A 22374-nucleotide genomic window follows, 5' to 3' on the forward strand; every position below is an offset into this window, starting at 1 on the left:
ACACTACCTTTTCAAAAGAACTCTAAAATTTAATTTTCCCCATGGATTCAACTTAACTGAAATTTCCTCAGAAAACTTACCGTTGAATATTCTGAAACACTTCATTGTGAATGGAAAAGTAACAAGTAAGAGCATTTAAACATTTCAGAACTTTGCTTTATAGATGTGACAATAATAAGTCAATTACCAAATTAACTAAGATGTAGCATTTGAATGCTGAAGCCTCCATAAAAGGCCAAATAGCACAAAACTAATAAATGTCTACAATCTAACCTATCTTCATGAAATCATGCTTGGAGAAACAGATGTTAAAAAAAAACTGCCATGATTTTGCCAAATACAGACCATGCTTATTTCAGTATTCTATGTTTAACCAAATACACATTTTTAAAGCAATTTCCCCATTACGTATTATTTCAAATTATTGGTTAATCCATTTTATATGCATTCAATCAACTATAAATGCATTTTTAAAAATGAATTAATCAATCATTTGAAATGGGTGAAAATAATCTACAAATACCAACCTGCTGTTCTGTCCTCGGGGACTGTGTGGTCTCCCTGAACAACAAAGTGGGGAAAGAAATAACCAAATAATTACTATCACATGTGCAACTAGAAGTTGTAATGACACTTCAAAAATAGTAGTGTACTTGCACTGAGCAGCAGACACAACTCAATCACATTTTAATGACAGTTGCCCACAAGTGATGTTCAGTATATAATGATCAGAAAAAGGAACAATAATCAACTTATTTATCCCAATTCTGTATCTTTACTTCAAATTAAATTAGTTCTTTGAACAGAAATAATTGATTTACATGGTTGAACTCCATTATGAACTGTCATGAAAGTAATCAAATGTAATTTGTATTTCATTTCCAAATTTTGCCATTTTAAAAAGTACTTCAACTACTTTAGCACAATGAATCTATATATAGAATTTAAATTGATATTTTAAGAAATTGTATTTTTAACTGAGCCAGATTACACTGTCTCATAATTTCAAAGAAATATTACAAGTGGAACAACTAGCATTTAGTTTATACCTTTAACATATCAAGGTGTATTCAAAGAAATTCAGACAAAGTCTGACACTAAACCAAAGGTATTAATGCCAAACATGCCAAATTGCAATTCAATACACATTAGGAAACAATTGACAGATGACAAGAACTCTACGGAAGTTATCTAACTTTTGGATGAAGATTTTTCAAGATTTATATGGATGGTGACTAACCAGGAGTTGATTGAAATAGTCAAATCTGGAAGTGAGATGCCTGAGAAAGCCTTAAGTGGGGATGACAATAAAAAAATTCATATGCTGAATCAGGGTCAGAAGATCATGATAGTATACTGTTACAAATTGATTCCGTTTCTGACAAAGGGACAGCTTGGGAGCAATGGTTTAATATTTCTCAAAACTTAATGAATCATTTTCTTGTATTTTACAGAGATACATTCTCTGCTTCTTGCATCAATAATGCACCCATCAAACCTGCAAGTGCTTCACTGATAAAATCTTAAAAGCAGCTATGACACCAAAATTCAACTTTATAAATGTATGAAAAAAAATTGAGAGCCGAAATCTACTATTATACCAATCCAAATGTTCTGTACAGATACACAACTATTGTACAGCCATCTCATTTTGCAACAACAGTGCCTTTAATAGGGGTAGTGCCCCATAAGTGTTCCAATTATAAAGGTAACTCCATCACATAATCTACGTCAGCATGAATCTTGCATACTTTATTTAAACCTGTACTGCACTCTCTCTGTACCTGTAACAATAAATTCCAGCATTATTGTTGATTTTCCTTTTCTACTACCTCGAAACATTTATGTATGGAATGATCTGTCTGGATGGCATACAAATCATGTGACAATAATAAACCTATTACCAATGCAATTTGTAACAGCCATTATCAAATAAAATTTAACAACAAACAACATAGCTTGATAAAGTTAACGTATAGGTTTTACAGAATCAGGAGGAAAATACATTTGCCAATGGTACAGTAATTACCAATGATGTATGCGGCAGAGTTGGTGCAACACATCTCATAAGGCTGCAGATTACAAAAGTGGACTATGAAGAGATTTTAAAACTACAAAACAAAAGTTGAGTTTAATGAAAAGAAAATCCAGCAAGCACAGGGGTGAAATATGAACTAGTCTTCATGGGAGTTGCAAGTTGGACAGCAGCGTTCTGATTGCTTTTAGTCAATGAAACGGGCAATGACAGCATACTTCAAAAATAATCAGAGGATCACAAGCTAAGTCATTTCACCAGAAAATTTGAACACCACGAGGACAAAAGGTGGGTATCGAAGGCAGGGGAGTTGGGGTCATAGGGCACCTGGACAAAATGGGATCTTCCCAAACACACCATCATTTGGGCAAAGCTTTGGAGACTGGTGCCCTTCTGCATCTCTTTCCTCCTGACACTCTCCTTGCACCATCACAGCTGCACACATGGGGGCTGAGAGAAGCTTTGTCACCAGCAGGGTTCACTAGCACACATGCTGTCAGGATGCAAAACAACTTAACACAAGGACGGTATAGGTGGTGCCACAACAAGGTCCTGCTGTCCCTTGCAGACACATCGGACTGGGAGAGGTGTAAATTATTAATAGATCAAAAGATAAACAACTTCAAACCAAAACATTATATTAATTGCACCAACAAGTTGTATCCTGTGTTGGCAATTTAAACAGGTAAATAAAAAGATTCATACCCATCTTCCTTTTTGCTTTTTCTCTTCAACTTCGGAGAGGATCGTGGAGATATTTTTGATTTCCAGTCTTTAACTGGAAGTCGATGAGAGGCAGATTTTGAACCAAAGCTGCATGACGTGGAAGCAAGACTAGCAACTTCTTCATCATGATCACTGAATTAACAAAAATAATGGAATATATATATCAAGTACATATACAATGTTTTATTAATATTTTAAGTGTAGCCATTCACTTTACTCCATTTCTGCTAATTTCATTCCGTAATTACAAATGGCATGCAGGTTTCCATGAAATATAGCATTTCAGAACACGGTTGACACAACTCATATGAAGTTCTATTTGCAATTACATCATCATAGTAAATTTTAGCAAGCAAATTATTACCAGTCCTTTATACATACAATGGCATGCAAAAGTTTGGGCACCCCTGGTCAAAATTTCTGTTACTGTGAATAGTTAAGTGAGAAGATGAACTGATCTCCAAAAGTCATAAAGTTAAAGATGAAACATTCTTTTCAACATTTTAAGCAAGAATAGTGTATTATTACTATTTTGAACAATTTTAAAGTGGAAAAAAAGGAAAGGAACACCATGTAAATATTTGGGCACCCCAAGAGATTTGAGCTCGCAGATAACTTTTACCAAGGTCTCAGACCTTAATTAGCTTGTTAGGGCTATGGCTTGTTCACAGTCATCGTTAGGAAAGACCAGATGATGCAAATTTCAAAGCTTTATAAATACCCTGACTCCTCAAACCTTGTCCCAACAATCAGCAGCCATGGGCTCCTCTAAGCAGCTGCCTAACACTCTGAAAATTAAAATAAATGATGCCCACAAAGCAGGAGAAGGCTATAAGAAGATAGCAAAGCGTTTTCAGGTAACCGTTTCCTAATTAAGAAATGGCAGTTAACAGCAACGGTGGAGGTTAAGTTGAGGTCTGGAAGACCGAGAAAACTTTCCGACAGAGCTGCTCGTAGGATTGCTAGAAAGGCAAATCAAAACCACCGTTTGACTGCTAAAGACCTTCAGGAAGATTTAGCAGACTGGAGTGGTGGTGCACTGTGTCGCTGCACAGATATGACCTTCAAGGAAGAAAAGCTTTCCTGCGTCCTCACCACAAAATTCAGCGTCAGAAGTTTGCAAAGGAACATCTAAACAAGCCTGATGCATTTTGGAAACAAGTCCTGTGGACCGATGAAGTTAAAATAGAACTTTTTGGCCGCAATGAGCAAAGATATGTTTGGAGAAAAAAAGGGTGCAGAATTTTATGAAAAGAACACTTCTCCATCTGTTAAGCACAGGGGTGGATCGATCATGCTTTGGGCTTGTGTTGCAGCCAGTGGCACGGGGAACATTTCACTGGTAGAGGGAAGAATGAATTCAATTAAATACCAGCAAATTCTGGAAACAAACTTCACACCATCTGTAAAAAAGCTGAAGATGAAAAGAGGATGACTTCTACAACAGGACAATGAGCCTAAACACACCTCAAAATCCACAATGGACTACCTGAAGAGGCACAAGCTGAAGGTTTTGCCATGGCCCTCACAGTCCCCCGACTAAACATTTTCGAAAATCTGTGGATAGACCTCAAAAGAGCAGTGCATGCAAGACGGCCCAAGAATCTCACAGAACTAGAAGCCTTTTGCAAGGAAGAGTGGGTGAAAATCCTCCAAACAAGAATTAAAAGACTCTTAGCCGGCTGCAGAAAGCATTTACAAGCTGTGATACTTGCCAAAGGGGGTGTTACTAAGTACTGACCATGCAGGGTGCCCAAACTTTTGCTTCGGGCCCTTTTCCTTTTTTGTTATTTTGAAACTATACAAGATAGAAATAAAAAAGTAATCTTGCTTAAAACATTAAAGAAATGTGTCATCTTTAACTTTATGCCTTTTGGAAATCAGGTCATCTTTTACTCACTTAGCTATTCACAGTAACAGAAATTTTGACTGGGGTGCCCAAACTTTTGCATGCTACTGTATGTTTGTTTTCCTGGGCATGTAATAGCAAATATTTCTGTGCCCCAATCTCCTGGTATCACATATTAAAACTGTTAAATGACCAATGAACAAGATTGGAATTTAAACCAATTCTTATTATGAAGTACAGATTTTTACTAACCTAATGGGTCATAATATTCACATGCAACTCTGCATTACCTCTGTTCAGCACTGGCATCCTGACTGTCATGTTGGTGTAGCTGGTACGGATGTCGATGGAAGGTGGAGTTCTTGTGCTTCTCTTGCATAACCTCTCTAGAGCTTAAAAATAAAGGAACAGTTAAATGAAACATTTGAAAAGAATACCTACACAGTATCATCCACAGGCATTGGTCCAAATCCACTCAAATAACTCTCGAATACAAATCATATAATTCTTTTTGATGTGTTGCAATATTTTCAGGATAGTGCACTAGTTGAAATTCAGATTGCACTTTTGAAATGATTTGAATCAGCTGATGAAAACTTCCACTGTGAAATAATGTTGATACAGGAAATACTGCAGAAAGACAACAATTCTCAGTGACAGACGGCAAGCATTCACAGAATGCTTCTACGTTCAAACAATTGTTAAAATATAACTAAACATATGTCGTGCTCGTACATGTAGGTGGCATCAATGGAGTAAACATCACAAAACACTGTAGGAAAAAGAACAAATTACAAGGCAAAAGATTGACAACAGAAGAGGCAGTGGAGTCAAACTTAATCACTACATCAAAGAATTTGATTGGGACTTAAATGGACAAGACAGTAATTTGGATCTTGTGTAAGCAAATAGGATTAGTGAAGAAAAAGTTAACACTGAAAGTGGGCTGCTTTTCTGCACGAACTCTAATCTGCTATTATGCTAGGCAACTTGCAAAGTTCATCTTACATTAACAAATTTTCATTTTATTAGCTAATCAAATTAAACTTCTTTATTTTACATTACAATATTTTCATCCTTGATTGAAGTAAGGAAAGCAAATCACAGAAAGCTCCAGAACATTGATTGAATGAACTTGATCTTTTCTCTTTGGAGCGATGGAGGATGAGAGGTGACCTGATTAGAGGTGTATAAGATAAGGTGCATTGATTGCATGGATAGTCAGAGGCTTTTTCCCAGGGCTGAAATGGCTAGCACGAGAGGGCACTGTCTTAAGGTGCTTGGAAGTAGATACAGAAGAGACGTCAGGGGTAAGTTGTTTTTTTTTAAAAACGCAGAGAGTGGTGAGTGCGTGGAATGGGCTGCCAGTGACAGTGGTGGAGGCGGATACAATAGGGTCTTTTAAGAGACTCCTGGATAGGCACATGGAGCTTAGAAAAATAGAGGGCTATGAGTAACCCTAGGTAATTTCTAAACCAAGGGCATATTCAGCAAAGCATTGTGGGCCGAAGGGCCTGTATTGTGTTGTAGGTTTTCTATGTTTCTATGGGCTAAGGGAACAATAAGTTGTGAAGGCTAAATTAGAAGAAAGGTAATGGCATTTAAGGAAAAAGTAGTCATTTGTCTGCTATTGGGGTAGGCACTTTAGCAAAGAAACATGTGCCAATCAGATACTTGAATTGTTACTTTTGTTCACATTTCTACCGGAGTGAAGATCATTGGGTAGACAACTGAAGAACTGCCAGCTAGTTGCCAAATCAAAGTTATTTGGTGGATATGGCCAAGCTACTTCACCAATCTACAAAGAGGCAACTCACAAGATTGATATAATTGTTACCTAAACCACAAATCTATCCTGTTATTGACTGACCTATTGTGCATCTCTAGCATGAGTAATTACTATTTCTAACTTGCAATATGCAGTTTTTCAACTCCACAGTTCAGACATGAAGATCTTCTTTTAAGTACAGAGGACAGACTACTATTATTTAAATGGCAATAATGACAAGACAAAGTTCTTTTTGCGATTGGCCGATTTCATTAATATATCCAATTTGCTGCTGCCTGATAGTCAGTCTGCCTGCTTTCATTACAGGATAAAATAAGCATGTGCAAGACTGCTTCGCCTGAAATAGATACCATTGTAAATATAAAATTAACTGAGAAAGATAATGTACTAAGATGTTATTGCATTGATGACTTTTAAAAACCTGCATCTTAAGTTTATAGAATTTTTAGTGGCAAATATTCCCAAGAATTTCTCCAATGCACAGCTGAGAGCATGATATGCTGAAGGCAAAGTTGGTGGAGTGAAAAAACAAGATATGAATGATCGCATAACTCATGCTAAACCAATCAGAGCAATATTGTAAGTAATAAGGAGAAAGCGGGAGCCATTCTTCACCACAACCAGCATTCCTTACTATCCAAAAATGCTGTACTTGTTGTAGATGGTTCTAGCATTTGTAAATATGGCAGGGCAGAAAAGGTTTGTGTGTCTGTTTTTCAAAGATTTTTTCCCCCAAGGATTGTTGCATACCATAGTCAAACAAACCAACAAGAAGCAGGTGAAAAGAGGAGAAAATTCAAATGCCTAAATACAGTAGATTAGACTTTTTTTTAAAAAAAACAGCCAACATATTGTACCTCTCATTGATGCTGTTACGAGTTTCTCGAGTTACATCAGGTGCCGCTGGCCAAGGCTGACTGGCAACATTCTCCCCTGCTGTATTATCCTGAGACAAAACAGTTTCTAAAAGTGATGGAGTGCTCAGCCGTTCCACTTCCATCTGCGGCATATCTAGTGAGTGATGGCTATGTTCCGAGTTAGGCCGACTTCTTGGAGATAACAGGTGCAGGGCTGAAGCTGCAGAGGCCATGCTGTCCATGTGGTGGTTAGAGTCCAGAACCTCACTGGCCAGCACAGAGCCTGCAAATGCACGCTGAAGAGTCTCTGAGGCTATTTCTGGGATGTCCTGAGACATTGCTGTGGAAGCAGAAGAAATCACATCAGGGGAACGTTCCCGTGTTGGTGAACTTTGAGGCACACAAAGGGGGTCCACAGACTGAAGCTCCAAAGGAAGTGATGAGTTAGCACCAGTAACCTAAAAGAAAAAGACAACCTAGTTAGAAACATAACAAAATTATGATAGGGGATAGTTTATCCCCCTTAGTTTATCCTGTCCATACTGGTTATAATGTTCAACTATATTCCACTTAAATGTTATCTAAAATTTTAATCTTAATTTGTTATACTGTATGCTGCTACAGACAAATTCTACCATGTTTTGGAAAACCAAAAAGTTGGTATCCCATGAAGTAGATGCTCAGTAGAATTTACATCTGTTCGTAAAATTAAGAACTTACACTTAGTCTTTAACACAGAAAACAAAGTATTTCACAGAAGAAAAGCTGATATCAAACCAAGGCTGAAAAATAAAGAGAGGTCAAGACAAAATAGGTTTACAGAAATGCTTTAACATACAGGAATATTGTAGAAGACACGAGAATTAGAGGGGAAACTAAAGTTGATTTAGATTGCTTATTTATATTGAAAGGACAACTCCAGCCCCCGCCCCCACGTTCTTTTTGTTTTTGCACCAATATCAAGTTCTTTCATTGTCATTCCAAGTTGCATTTTACAAACTTGTGCCTATTATCCAAATGATACCCATCATACAGCTTTTTAAAAACATCTCCTTCTCTAATGGGCATACTTGAAGAGGTTTTGTAGGAAGCTGGTCAGAAAGTCCTGGAATAAGCTGCACAGAATTGTTTCTGGGACTGGCTTGGACACTGCTGCTTGTGCTTCCACTGAGAGTCACACTCTCCAATGTCACCTTTGGACTTAGGCACAAGTCTTCAGTAGGTCTAAAAAACAGAAATTATACAAGGGGGCAAATCAGTAGATTTTGAGAAGCAATTCTAGCATTCCAAAGTTCCAATTTGAAAACATACATAATTACATTTATCTCTTATATAGTTTGATAAATACAGATGTTTTTTCTCAATTTTCACATTTATAAACAATAAAAATAAATTCAAAAAGTCACATACAATAGAAAGTAGATAAATTACTGTGTCACTAGTTTATGAAAATACTAAAAATGAACATTTGCAAATCCTACCCATAAGCAATGAGAAACAAAAAAATTACCAAACTATTCAATTATTTTAAAATCCTTTAACCACCATATGGACTGAAAAGCAAGCCTATTAATCTATTTAACTTCCTGAATTTGAGTGATCTAACAGCCAACTAATCAGAACAGGTCAAAGATGCAAGCTTTATTCTCTGCCTTTTATGCAGCTTTGGAGAGAGAGCGAGAGAAAGGATTTTCTTTTAAAAAAGAAAATTAAGCTTGCTTATCTTTGACATTTTCTGCGTTTGAAGTGACAAAGCTTTTTACATCAGTCACTTGCGCTGATTACTTGAGTTGACGGCTCATATAGGTTCATGAAGCTGAACAGATAATAATCTGCTTGGACCACTGCCTTCAACCTGAGAACTTCAATTTACAAAATAATCAAAACAGCATTTCCCAAACGCATGACGTCTGACAAAGTGAAGTGAAGTGAGCAGGTGCAGGAGCCTTACCACTTGCAGGTTCTATGTTACATATTGTTTGGACTGAAATCCCTTGATCATTAATAAAATCAAGGTAAATAATGAAATAATAATATCTTCATTTCTCCTCCTCCTCTAAAATTTTTAGAAATATTTTAAAATATTACACAACTATTTTGCACAACTCCGATATCAAGCTATTTTGTTGCATTTTTAAAAACACCTCAATTCTGAAACATATGCTAAGGACTAGTCTTGTCAACTATAACAACAGAGAACTTACCAAAGTGGACTACAAAATAAGGGATTAGTAATAAATTTAGTAATGAGGAATTAACAATTACACAATTTGTACATTCATATTATGTATCAACTGCAGCAGTTAAGGGGAATGATTGTGTGATTCGTCGTGCAACTTAAAACAGAAGTTAATTCAAGTTATTGACACAATTAAGCTTTAATCAAAACCTTTATTCTAAATTGCTATCACATCCAAAGCAAGGTATTTTTTAGTTTTTCCTCCCCATCTTAATTTATTAAAGTTTAGGAATAAAGTCCTGAGCTGTGACCACAATAATGAAGTTCAAAGCCAACTCTATGGCATAATCCAAGCCAATCATTGTCCTCAATCTGCTTGGCAGAAGACTGGGAGACTTCACATCATTTCCTTCATTCCATGCAAGTGACATCGAAACCCCAGCGACATTTGTGTGCCATGTTATTTTGAACTATTGGAGTGGCCTCACAACCACACCCATGACAATACTGCTGAAAATGTCACCAGGTCTTTAATATCAATAACCTGAGTGGAACAGCAAGTTTGAAAATGTTTTAAGTAGTCAATATTTTAAAAGAAAAAAATAATAGGGTCAACATCTGCTTTTGTTTAATTGTTTGCCCAATTTCTCTCTGCCTTATAAGCTGGAATTTTTGGGAAAACAATCACAAGAGCAATGAGCACTAAGTTTACTCTTCGGACTCACAGTAGGCCCAATTACCGGAGACCCGGACTAAACCAGAAGGTCAAAAAGGCAGCCAGCATAGTAATCCAGCAATCCAGCCACTATCTAACTAGAAACGGAGATAACTCCCAGCAATTTCCCCAATAGCCACTAGTCAGGGGGTTAATTTAACTACTTTTGGCATGGTGATTTTCAATGCGACTCCAAAGGGAAAACAAGAAACCAAATAAAGACAAAATGGGGTATTTGGGTGAAGAATGGCCTGCAGCTTGCATTGGCTAGTGGTACGGCACTGAACTAAACTAAACTAAACTGAATACCGCTGATTTGGTCCACACATTCTTTGTCATTTGCGCAATTTGTTCTTTTATTTCCCCCCACGTTTGGTGTTTGATATTTTCTTGAACAGAGTCCATGTTGTTTGTTTCGTGGCTGCCTACAGGACGACTAATCTCATTCTGTACACATACTTTGATAATAAATGCATTTTGAATCTTTCAATGGTGACTTGAAGACACACAAGCTAGGGAGCCAGGAAAGACCAATTCAATCTTTAACAACGTAAATATTATTAAAATCGTTGAAATTAAGCAGATTTTCTCGTTCAATTCATTTCTGTGCAGCTAATGTAGGTTCCCTACCTTGATGCTCCAGTCTCATTGGCAGAGCTAGTACTCAAACCAGTCACTGCAGTTAAAGTGCTTACACTGCTCCCTGGTGACACAGAAATCTGTCAGCAATAAAACAGTTATATCAACAGGAGATGCAATAGACAGGTGTGGCCGTTAAATTAAAACTTTTTTGTAATTGGCTGTTATACCTCTGCTACTGTGGTAATTATATTTACATTTACACATCAGAAGTTAGGACACTTGAGAAAAAATCTAACGGACTACAACTAAAAGTATGCTGACTACTAGTTGCTGATAACTGAAGATTTACTTCAATTGCAAAATATTTCAGCACAAAGATGTCTAACGGAACAACTTTATCAGCAGTAACTTATTCATCAAAAGGAGAACCGGACTAGCCTACAATTCTTCCAGCTCTGGAACTTGGTCATTCCAGACAGAATGAAAAAACTTGGTAAAGATAGAATCAGAAATTACAAACAAGAGATTTTGCAGGCACTGGAAATCTGGAGCAATGCACACTAAATGTTGGAGGAATTCAGCAGTTCAGGCAGCATCTAAGAGAGGAGTAAGCAGTTGAGGTTTCAAGCAGAGACCCTTAATCAGGACTGGAAAGGAAAAGGGAAGACTCCAGAATAAAGGTGTTGAGGGCAGTTGGGGTGGGGAGGGTGGAAGAAATATAAGCTGCCAGGTGTTAAGTGAAACTAGGTGAGGGAGAAGGTAAGTGGGTGGGAGAGATGGGGATGAAATGAGAAACTAGGTGATAGGTGGAAGAGGTGAAGGGCTGAAGGAGGAATCTGATAGGAGAGTAAAGTGGACATGGGAAAAAGGGAAGGGGAAGGGACAACAGAGGAAGGCACCAGCTTAGAGAAGAGAAAGTGTAAGAGGAGCCAGAACGGGGAATTGAGAAAGTGAGAAGCAGGAGGTCAGTGGGGGGGAGAGAGAGAAGAGAGGAGAAATGATCGGAAATTAGAATTTAATGTTCATGCCATCAGATTGGAGGGTTGCCAGATAGAATAGGAAATGCTACTCCTCCAACATGAGAATGGCTTCATCATGACAGTAGAAGGCCACGGATCAACATGTTGGAACTGGAATGGGAAGAATTAAAACGGATGGCCACCAGGAAATCCTGCCTGTTATGATGGACTGAGTAATGTGCTCCATAAAGTGGTCATTTCTGCAATTTGCTTGCCTTAACTCCACACTTAATTTTCCAGTTCGAATGTTATTCAGAATCCATTTGGAATGACTGGTGCAAGAGGAGATGAATTCATGAGAGCGATCAAGTATAAATTGACCCTCTAGTATTGAGGGTCAAGTTGCAATAGATTATTCTAAAAGCAGGGAACTCGAATTATGGTTTAGCAGCTTTATGCTGCAGCAACCCAAGCTTGTCAGTGTCAAAGTGGAAGACAGGAGTTAAGTATGTCACAAACCTTAACAGATAAATTTCATTAAAAATAAAAACATAATTACCATACAATAAAACAAATTTAAATCTATCTAGAGGAACAAATATTAATCACACCTGTTGCAACAAAGCACTAGGAGTCATGAAAGCATCTGGAGTCATTAACTTTGGTTTCACATCATTAGCAACAGAAAGAAAATCTGCAGGTGTTGGAAGATCAACTATACGCCGCAGGTCATGCTGAGATCCTCTCCCAGAGCCTTTATCAGACGATGCACCCTCAATGCTCACATCTGCTAGATGGTCTGCAAATAATTAACAAATAAAAATTACTTCAGCTCTAGTAACAATAATGCTATTGGTTTTAAGATGGTGATGGAAAAGGATAGATCAAGGTGCACAGGTTAGGTTCCTAACATGGAGAAAGGATCATTTTGGGAGTATTAGGAAGGATTTAGCAAAATTAGATAGGGTGAGCCTGTTTGAAAGGAAAGGAACAAATGGCAAGTAGGAGGTTTTTAAAAAAAAAAGCATGTCCGGGAGTAGCACATTTCTGTTCAGTAAACCTGGTAAATTTAGAGAAAATTGGCTAACGAGAGATATTGAGGTTCAGTAAAGAAAAAGGAGGTATACATTGGGCTTAGGAGACCAGGATCAAGTGAACGTCTCGATAACCATAAAAGTTTTAAGAGTACTCTTAGGACAAAAATCAAGTGGGCAAAGAGAAGGTATGAAATGGATCGAGCAAGTATGGCTGAGGAAGATCGCAAGACATTCTATAGCCATTTTATAAAGGTGGCAAGGGAGAGAGTAGGTGGCCACCTGTGTCTCAAGCTGCAGGAGATCGGTAGGATTTTCAATAAAAAATTCTCCTCGGTGTTTACTGATGAGAAAATTATGGTTGCTCAAGAGATAAGAGAAACAAGTGGAGATGTTTTGGAGAACATTCATATTACCAAAGAGGAGGTTTTTACTTTGCAGCCTTGCAGCACATTAAGGTTAATGAATCCCCAAGGCCTGATCAAGTGTATCCTTGGACTTTCTGGGAGCCTAGGGAAGAAATTGCAGAGGCTCTTGTAGAGGCGCTTTATTGCTGGCCATGGGTGATGTTCCCAAAGATTGTACAGTGGCTGATGTTCTGTTGTTTAAAAAAGGTCAGCAAGAAAAAGTCATGGATCTAGAGGCCTCTCAGCAGGCTTGACATCAGTAATGGGGAAGTTACTGAAGGAAATTCTGAGACACAGGATCCAGCAGTATTTGGATAGACAGAATCTGATTGGAAAGATTCAGCAGGGCTTAGGGTGTGGAAAGCCATATTTGACAAATATTTAAGAGATTTTTGAATAAGTGTCAAAAAGATAGATAAGGGTAGGGCAATGGATATTGTCTACTTGGACTTTAGCAAGGCCTTCAACAAGGTCCCGCATTGTAGGCTGGTCTGGGAAGATTAGGTCCCATGGAATCTAGTTAGTCGGGCATTCAAAACCGGCTGAAGTTTGTTTCTTGGAATAGAGGCTGGTGACTTGCTGTACTGCAGGTTATACATTATTTATATCAATGATTGGGATGTGATTGCACAAGGCTCGATCAGTAAGTTTGCAAATGACCAAAATTAGGAGATGCTGTTGATGATGAAGTTTAATATAGATTACAAAGGGATCTTGATTAATTAGTGAAGTTGGCCGAGCGGAAAATGAATTTCAATGCATACAAGTGAATCCATTTTGACCCTCAATAGCTAATGGATTAAACCACAGGATAATATTTCATCAATAATAATGTGAAGATGTTTCTCCAGGTAATACATAATATGCTTAATCTTGGCATTTAATTATGTTTATCTTTACCATGCACAAGATATCAAACTCTATAGAGAAAAATAATCATTTTCAAGCACAAGGCTAAAATGAAAGTGATGTATTTAATCAGATACCAAGAAGCCTCAACCCAATAATCTACAATGAAATGTAAATACCACTGCAGTATGTCCCATATGCACAACAGTTTCCACATTCAATGTAATTTAACTTGTATCTCAATAGATATTCAACCTTCACATCCTACATAAACACTTAAATATTTACATTTTCCTTATCAAATAAAGATTACAAGTATCTTTGTAATGTTGCCAATACTAACAAAACCACAAAAAAATTAAAGAATGGCTAAAAGAAACACATTAGTGCTTTTTTAAACTATTGTGAACAGAATACATATGTACACTTTAACTCCAGCATTTTAATCAAAACAATGTTAGTTATCTCATTCAGGTATTGGACAGATCTACAATCTTCATATGTTCAAATTTCAAGCATCAAAATGGACAGATGGTGAAAGGGAAAAAAAACTGGTACAGGTTGACCGATTTTCTGGAAACTGATGGTTCGGCACCTCTTTTAACTCAGATGAAATTACGAGACAGTTTACTGCGTGGCCGCCAGATGGCACTGTGTGTAGTGCACACAGAGCTATATGTACGGAAATTCATTTTAACAAAAGCATGCTATTTTTATAATTTACATTGCACTTGTTGGTGGTAGTCCCAATATTTTGTGCTTATTTTACGTAAAGTTAATCCTAGCTATGGCTTCTAAATTAAGTACAAGTACCAGTGCTGGTGCCAAACGTAAACACCAGTCCAATCGATCCAAGAGAAGGTTGAAATGTTCAAAAACTGGACCAAGGTGTTTCTGTGCATAAGCTGTGTGACTTGTATGGCATTGGTTTGTCAACTGTGTATGGTATAAAGAACCAGAGAAAAAAAAATTGCAATTCTGTGCAGTGATTCACTAAAGCAAATGAGCATTAGAAAAACTGAAGGTTGGTAAGAGCAATGAGCATGACTGAGTGAAGATTGAATGGTTTTGCCAGTGGAGTAATTGAGTTGATTTGTCTGGCAACTATAGTGAAGGATGGCTTCAAAGACTTGAGAAGCACTATGAAACTTCCACGCACAAGGTGTGTGGAGAAAAAATGTCTGCAAACCATGAAGGAGCTATTGAGTACACGTATTTTTTTTTTCTTTTTGTAAAGGGGTTTGATGGAATATTAACTGACAGATCATGATACAACTTACTGAAATCTTCATGGGAAGCAGAGGGTTCTCTTGCATTCTGATGTGGTTGGAAATAAATTTGCACATCCTGAAGTGTTCTGAAACAAGAAAAAGATAATGGTCAGAACATGAAGGCAAATAGTTGGCAAATCCACCATCTGCATCCAATGTTTCCTACTGACTTTATCAGCAAAGAAATCCCAATATTTTGTGCATGTTTTACAATAATAGAAATGGCAAATGTGAGACAAAGAAAATTTTCAAAGCTCAATACATAACAGAAATAAGGAAAAACTTAAATATTACTGGCATTTCTTAAAAGTCTGTTTAACCAAAAGAGTACAGGTCACTTACCAAATGTAAAACCTCTTACAAAAAGATGCAACACTGTAGCTCCACAAAACAGAATACATAGTTATTTTCTACTCTGTTCAGATATTACTTTTATGAATAGTTTTTTGCAAAAAGTGAATATACCTAAAATTTCTATTCAAGGTATGAATACATTAGATTCACCTATTAAACAAGAGGAAATAGTAAGGGCTATATCCTCTCTTCAATCAGCTAAAGCTCCGGGACCAGATGGATATACAGTGGAATTTTATAAGACTTTTACTGATAGACTTATACCTTATTTATATCAAATTTTCATTGACTCTACATCCTCTGGGACTCTCCCGAAAACTTTCTATGAAGCTTCAGTATCTTTAATTCCGAAAAAAGATAAAGATTTATCTGAATGCATCTCTTATAGACCAATTTCTCTATTGAATGTGGATTTTAAAATTCTCTCTCAGATTTTGGCTAATAGACTTGAGAATATTTTACCTACTGTTATTTCCAGTGACCAAACTGGATTTATTAAAAATAGATATTCACATTTTAACATTCGGAGATTATTAAATATTATTCACTCTTCACCATCTAAAGAATCTGCAAGTGTTATTTCTCTTAATGCAGAGAAAGCTTTTGATAGGGTGGAGTGGTCTTACTTATTTGACGTTTTGGAAAGATTTAATCTTGGCCCGGGATTCATTTCCTGGAACAAATTGATCTATCATGCCCCTATGGCTGCAGTTATAACTGATAATCAAAAATCTCCCTATTTTAAATTATATAGGGGTACTCGACAGGGGTGCCCTCTTAGCCCTTTATTATTTAATTTGGCTTTAGAACCCCTTGCTATTGCTCTTAGAGATTCTAACACTGTTCAGGGTATTCAGAGAGGGGACAAAATACACAAGGTTTCGTTATATGCAGATGACCTGTTAGCTTACATTTCAGATCCTAGGAAATCTATTCCTTTTATGTTATCTATATTTTCTGAATTAAGTAGTTTTTCTGGCTACAAATTAAATTTACATAAAAGTGAGTTATTTCCTATTACTAATTACTCGGATCCAAACCATCAAATGCCTTTTACTATTGCTAAGAATAACTTTACCTATCTTAGTATTAAAATTACTAAAAGTTTTAAGGATCTATATACATATAATTTTTTTCCATTAATTTGCTACACCAAACAAATGCTCTCCAAATGGTCTCCTATGACATTATCATTCATAGGTCGAATTAATGCTATTAAAATGATAGTTTTACTGAAATTTTATATATATTTCAGGCAGTTCCCCCTTTCATTCCTAAAAAGTTCTTTGATAGAATAGATTCTATAATTTCATCTTATATTTGGAACAATAAAAATCTTAGATTGAGTAAAACCCTTACTGCAGAAATTTAAAAAAGGATGGTGGTATGGCTTTGCCTAATTTTAGAATGTACTATTGGGCAATCAATATTCGATATATTACTTTTTGGATTCACTATTCAGATATACATGAATGTCCATCATGGTTGGATCTAGAGGTAAACTCGGTGAAAGGTTTCTCTTTGGCCCCTTTACTGGGAGTTCCTCTTCCCTTTTTGTTTTCTAAGATTAATATACGAGAATTTAATCCCGTTATTAAACATACATTAAGAATTTGGTTCCAGTTTCATAGATTTTTTGAGTTAATAATTTTATTCTATCTAGTAATAGCCATCTTAATTATTTTTTTTAAACCATCAATTTTGGATAAGGCCTTTTTAATTTGGAAAACCAAAGGAATAATAACTTTTTCAGATTTGTTTTTAGGGAACTGTTCAATGTCTTTTTCTCAGTTAGCGGATCAATATGATTTATCGAATGTACACTTTTTTTCAGATTATTTACAAATTAGGAATTTTTTTTAATGTGGTTTGTTACCAAATTACCCTTCTGCTTATCCACCTAATATGATAGATGTTCTCTTTCAGTTTAAACTATTTCAAAAAGGGTTGATAGCTATCATCTATAAACGGTTATTGAGTTTACAAATGATATCTAACGATAAAACTAAACGCGCTTGGAAATTGGAACTTCAAGAGTCATTTTCAGATAATGAATGGAGTAAAATTTTTCACCTCATCTATTTCTGCCCATCATTCCTTGATACAGTTTAAAGTAGTGCACCGGGCCCATATGTCAAAGGATAAACTAGCGCATATTTTCTCCAATATTAATTCTATTTGTGACAGATGTAATACGGAGTTGGCCACATTAACTCATATGTATTGGTCTTGTATAAAGCTAGATAACTTTTGGAGAGATGTTTTTAAAACACTGTTAAGAGTTTTGGATCTGGATCTACAAACTCACTTGCTTACGGCAATTTTTGGGATTATCCCATTGGAAGCAGGAAATATTCCTGTTTCTGCTCAACGTATGATAGCCTTTTCGGCCTTACTGGCTAGGAGAGCCATTTTATTGAAGTGCAAGGATTCTAATCCACCTACGATCTTTCATTGGCTCTCCTCCATCATGTCCTGTTTAAGTTTAGAGAAAATAAGAAGTCGGACATTTGATACATCCTTTAAGTTTGAACAAATATGGCAACCTTTTATCCAATATTTTCATTTAAGTTGATTTATTACTCTTTCAAGTTTTTTTTTGAGGTTTTAGATTTGATCAGAAAGTTTTTCTCTCCTCTTTTTTTGGTTGTATCCTCAAAATGGACTGCCCAGTCCCTTTTTTTGTTTTGTTTTGTTTGTTCTGTTTTTTTAGAGGGTTTTTTTTTTCTTTCTATTTAAAACCCAATGTTTTTTTCCCTTTCTCCTTTTAACTGGTAAGAGAATTGTTATTTTCTTTTTTTTTAATTATATATTTTATACTAGTTTAACAATGTCTATGATTTTGACAGTGTCTATTTTAATCTTGGTTACTGATATATATTTGAACTAATTCTCCTCTTGATTGTATCTATGATTTTTTAAAATCCATTAAAAAAATAAAGAATACATAGTTATATGAGCAGAACCCACTAAAACAGCTGCAAATACCAAAATCTTTTTTTTTACATTTTTTATTTTTTATTTGGATAAGGAATTCACAAGTATCATGTACTTTTTTCACATGTATAACTTTTCCATTTTTTTTATATGTATAAAACTGTAATTATTTATACATTCCTAAGTACACATTATGATATAAAAAGAAATTAGACACTTAAATAGATAATTATGTACAGTTGAAATTCTAATCTATTAGGCTAAGTAATGATATTAGTTGTTAAGAAAAATAGTAATAATAGTGGATTAATAATAATTTCCATATATCTCTTCTGGACCATTTCTTCTGGTCCAAAATGTTGTATGTAAGCCTATGTAACAACCATTGTAGGTGTTTATATCCTAACTTGTTCATGCTTGCTCCTGCCCCCAAACATAATTATCCAATCCCTATGTACTTATTTACTTAATTTTATCATTTTTTTTATCCCTTTCCCAAATCTTTTCCTTTACTTGTGTTAATTCACCAATTTCCAAAAAAAAAACAAAAACAGTAAACATTTAGACCAGGGGTGCTTACGTTAGCAATATTACTGTGTTGATGAGAAGAGCAGTATAAATCATTAGGAGAGTCATCTAAAGTCTGCTCGCCTTGGGGTTATATATTCAATCCATTTATTCCAGATTTGATAAAATTTTTCTTTTTGAATTCTCAGGGAGTAAGTCAACAAATACTAAAATCTTACAGAATTTTTAAAAGTTTTAGCTTTCTCTTGCATGATTAATTGCATCTTCCAAGATTTATTCTTAGACATAAATAACCTACTGAAAGTTAAATATTTATTTAGACATATATCAACTATGCCCATTTGCTCTCAGAATGTCATCATCACTTCTCGGCCTTTTGGCTAAGATTTAAAAAAAATAAATAAATAAAAAGAAGAATGCCATCAATAAATTCAAAGACTCCTTAACTCTGTCACTTACTTGGTGTGTACACAGTACAATTTTATCTGTACTACTGAAGATTCAATGGGGCCTGGATTTCCTTCTGCAAAAAGAGAAAGTACCACATGAACTACTTCATCTAATCTCATTCTCCAAATTTCCTGTGCCCATTGAAATCAAAATTTGTAATCAGCTCCTTTGGGCCAATTTTTGCAATTCAACACCAATTTAACATTCCCACACAACCTTTATGTCCTTTGTTATTAACATGAATTGTTTATTTTTCATACTAAACATTTTAGTCACTTCACAACTTCAGTTAAAACCACTAATTCATTAATCACAAATGAATAAAGCTTTTGTCATAACAGCATGGAAAGAAGCTCTTTGCCTTAACTGGTCCTTGCCAACCAAGATATCCCTCTACGCTGTCCCATTTACCTGCATTTAGCCCATATTCCTTTTACCATTTCCGACACATGTACAAGCATGCAAAAGCTTTCAACCCTCCAATAAATGAGTAGCACAACCAGGAATTTTGATCAATTCAACTGAGAATTTTTACTTGTGAATCACATGCTTCTTTTTTCACAGTAGAGCCCAAAAAACAGGAAAAATTGCAAAACATGAAAACTAAGCATTCAAAACCTGAAATGTCAGCAGTTCGAATGTATTCATCCCCCCACCCCTTTGCTCAGAACTTAATTGAACCACCTCTCGCAGCTATTACAGCCAGTCCTTTGGATAACTCTCTATTAGCTTCGCACAATGTCATGGAGCAAGATTTACCCATTCTTCCTTGCAAAATTGCTTAAGCTGTACCAAGTTAGTTAGGGAATGGCAGAGGACAGCAAACTTGAGGTCCTGCTAGAGATAACACACACAAATTGCTGGAAGAACACAGCAGACCAGGCAGCATCTATGAAAAAGAGTAAACAGTTGACACTTCGGGCCAAGACCCTTCACCAGGACTGGAAAGGAAGGGGAACAAGTCAAAATAAGAAGCTGGGGAGAAGGGAGTAAGTGCAAAGTGGCAGGTGATAGGTGAAACCGGAAGAGAGGGAGGGGTGAAATAAAGAGCTGGGAAGTTGATTGGTGAAAGAGATAAAGGGCTGGATAAGGAGGAATCTGACAGCAGAGGACAGAAGACCGTGGAAGAAAGGGAAAGGGGGGGGCACCAGAGGGAGTTGTTGGGCAGGTAAGAAGGTGAGAAGGAAACACGAATGGGGAATTGAGTAGAGGGGGACGGGGGCAGTAATTACCAAAAGTTCCAGAAATCGATGTTCATGCCATGAGGTTGGAGGCAATCCAGGAGGAATATAAGCAGTTGCTTCTCCAACCCAAGTGTGGCCTCAACGTGGAAGTAGAACTGACCATGGACTGACATGTCAGAATGGGAACGGGAAACAGAACTGAAATGAGTGGCCACCAAGAAATCCCGCTTTTTTTGGCAGACGGAACGAAGGTGCTTGACAAAGCCTACTTCTTCGGCAAGGACTCTTCCACCCCCACCGATGACCCCTTCTCTCGTCTTCAACCCTCCTCCTCTTCATGGACACCCCGCTCTGGTCTTCTGCCTGCTCTAGATCTCTTTATTGCAAACTGCCAACGGGACATCAACCGTCTCCACTTAACCGCACCTTGTTCCCATTCCAACCTCACTCCTTCCGAATGCTCTGCTCTCAACTCCCTCTGCACTAATCCTAACCTTACTATTAAACCCGCCGATAAGGGTGGTGCTGTTGTAATCTGGCGCATTAACCACTACCTTGCCGAGGCACAGCGACAACTCGCGGATACCTCCTCTTATTTACCCCTCGATCGTGACTCCACTAAGGAGCACCAGGCCATTGTCTCCCACACCATCACTGACTATCTGCTCAGGGGATCTCCCATCCACTGCTACCAACCTTATAGTTCCCACACCTCACACTTCCCGTTTCTACCTCCTACCCAAGATCCAAAAACCTGCCTGTCCTGGCAGACCTATTGTCTCAGCTTGCTCCTGCCCCACCGAACTCGTTTCTGCATACCTCGACACGGTTTTATCCCCCCTTGTTCAATCCCTTCCTACCTATGTTCGTGACACTTCTCACACTCATAAACTTTTCGATGATTTTAAGTTCCCTGGCCCCCACCGCTTTATTTTCACCATGGATGTCCAGTCCCTATATACTTCCATCCCCCATCAGGAAGCTCTCAAAGCTCTCCGCTTCTTTTTGGATTCCAGACCTAATCAGTTTCCCTCTACCACCACTCTGCTCCGTCCAGCGGAATTAGTCCTTACTCTTAATAATTTCTCCTTTGGCTCCTCCCACTTCCTCTAAATTAAAGATGTAGCTATGGGCACCCGTATGGGTCCTAGCTATGTCTGCCTTTTTGTTGGCTTTGTGGAGCAATCTATGTTCCCTACCTATTCTGGTATCTGTCCCCCACCTTTCCTTCGCTACATCGACGACTGCATTGGTGCTGCTTCCTGCACGCATGCTGAACTCGTTGACTTCATTAACTTTGCCTCCAACTTTCATCCTGCCCTCAAGTTTACCTGGTCCATTTCTGACACCTTCCTCCCTTTTCTAGATCTTTCTGTCTCTATCTCTGTATACAGCTTATCTGCTGATGTCTACTATAAGCCTACTGACTCTCACAGCTATCTGGACTATTCCTCTTCTCACCCTGTCTCTTGCAAAAATGCCATCCCCTTCTCGCAATTCCTCCGTCTCCGCCGCATCTGCTCTCAGGATGAGGCTTTTCATTCCAGAACGAGGGAGATATCCTCCTTTTTTAAATAAAGGTGCTTCCCTTCCTCCACTATCAACTCTGCCCTCAAACACATCTCCCCCATTTCCCGCACATCTGCTCTCACTCCATCCTCCCGCCACC

At 37.2% G+C, this 22374-nt stretch overlaps 1 protein-coding gene across 1 annotated transcript in view; it reads right to left on the bottom strand.

Moving 5' to 3' along the window:
- The window catches only part of edc4 (enhancer of mRNA decapping 4), a 104236-nt gene that overhangs the window by 36702 nt on the left and 45160 nt on the right, over positions 1 to 22374 (bottom strand). Inside the window, exons 13-21 of the mRNA XM_063066787.1 lie at positions 19531 to 19594; positions 15262 to 15338; positions 12303 to 12490; positions 10781 to 10869; positions 8327 to 8480; positions 7257 to 7714; positions 4901 to 5002; positions 2741 to 2893; positions 528 to 561 (exon numbers count right to left, since the gene is read on the bottom strand). Of these exons, the coding sequence (XP_062922857.1) occupies positions 528 to 561; positions 2741 to 2893; positions 4901 to 5002; positions 7257 to 7714; positions 8327 to 8480; positions 10781 to 10869; positions 12303 to 12490; positions 15262 to 15338; positions 19531 to 19594 (1319 nt within the window). The remainder of the gene's footprint in view (positions 1 to 527; positions 562 to 2740; positions 2894 to 4900; positions 5003 to 7256; positions 7715 to 8326; positions 8481 to 10780; positions 10870 to 12302; positions 12491 to 15261; positions 15339 to 19530; positions 19595 to 22374) is intronic.

The sequence above is a fragment of the Mobula hypostoma genome, chromosome 14 (assembly GCF_963921235.1).
Source record: "Mobula hypostoma chromosome 14, sMobHyp1.1, whole genome shotgun sequence".
Classification (NCBI taxonomy): Eukaryota; Metazoa; Chordata; class Chondrichthyes; order Myliobatiformes; family Myliobatidae; genus Mobula; species Mobula hypostoma.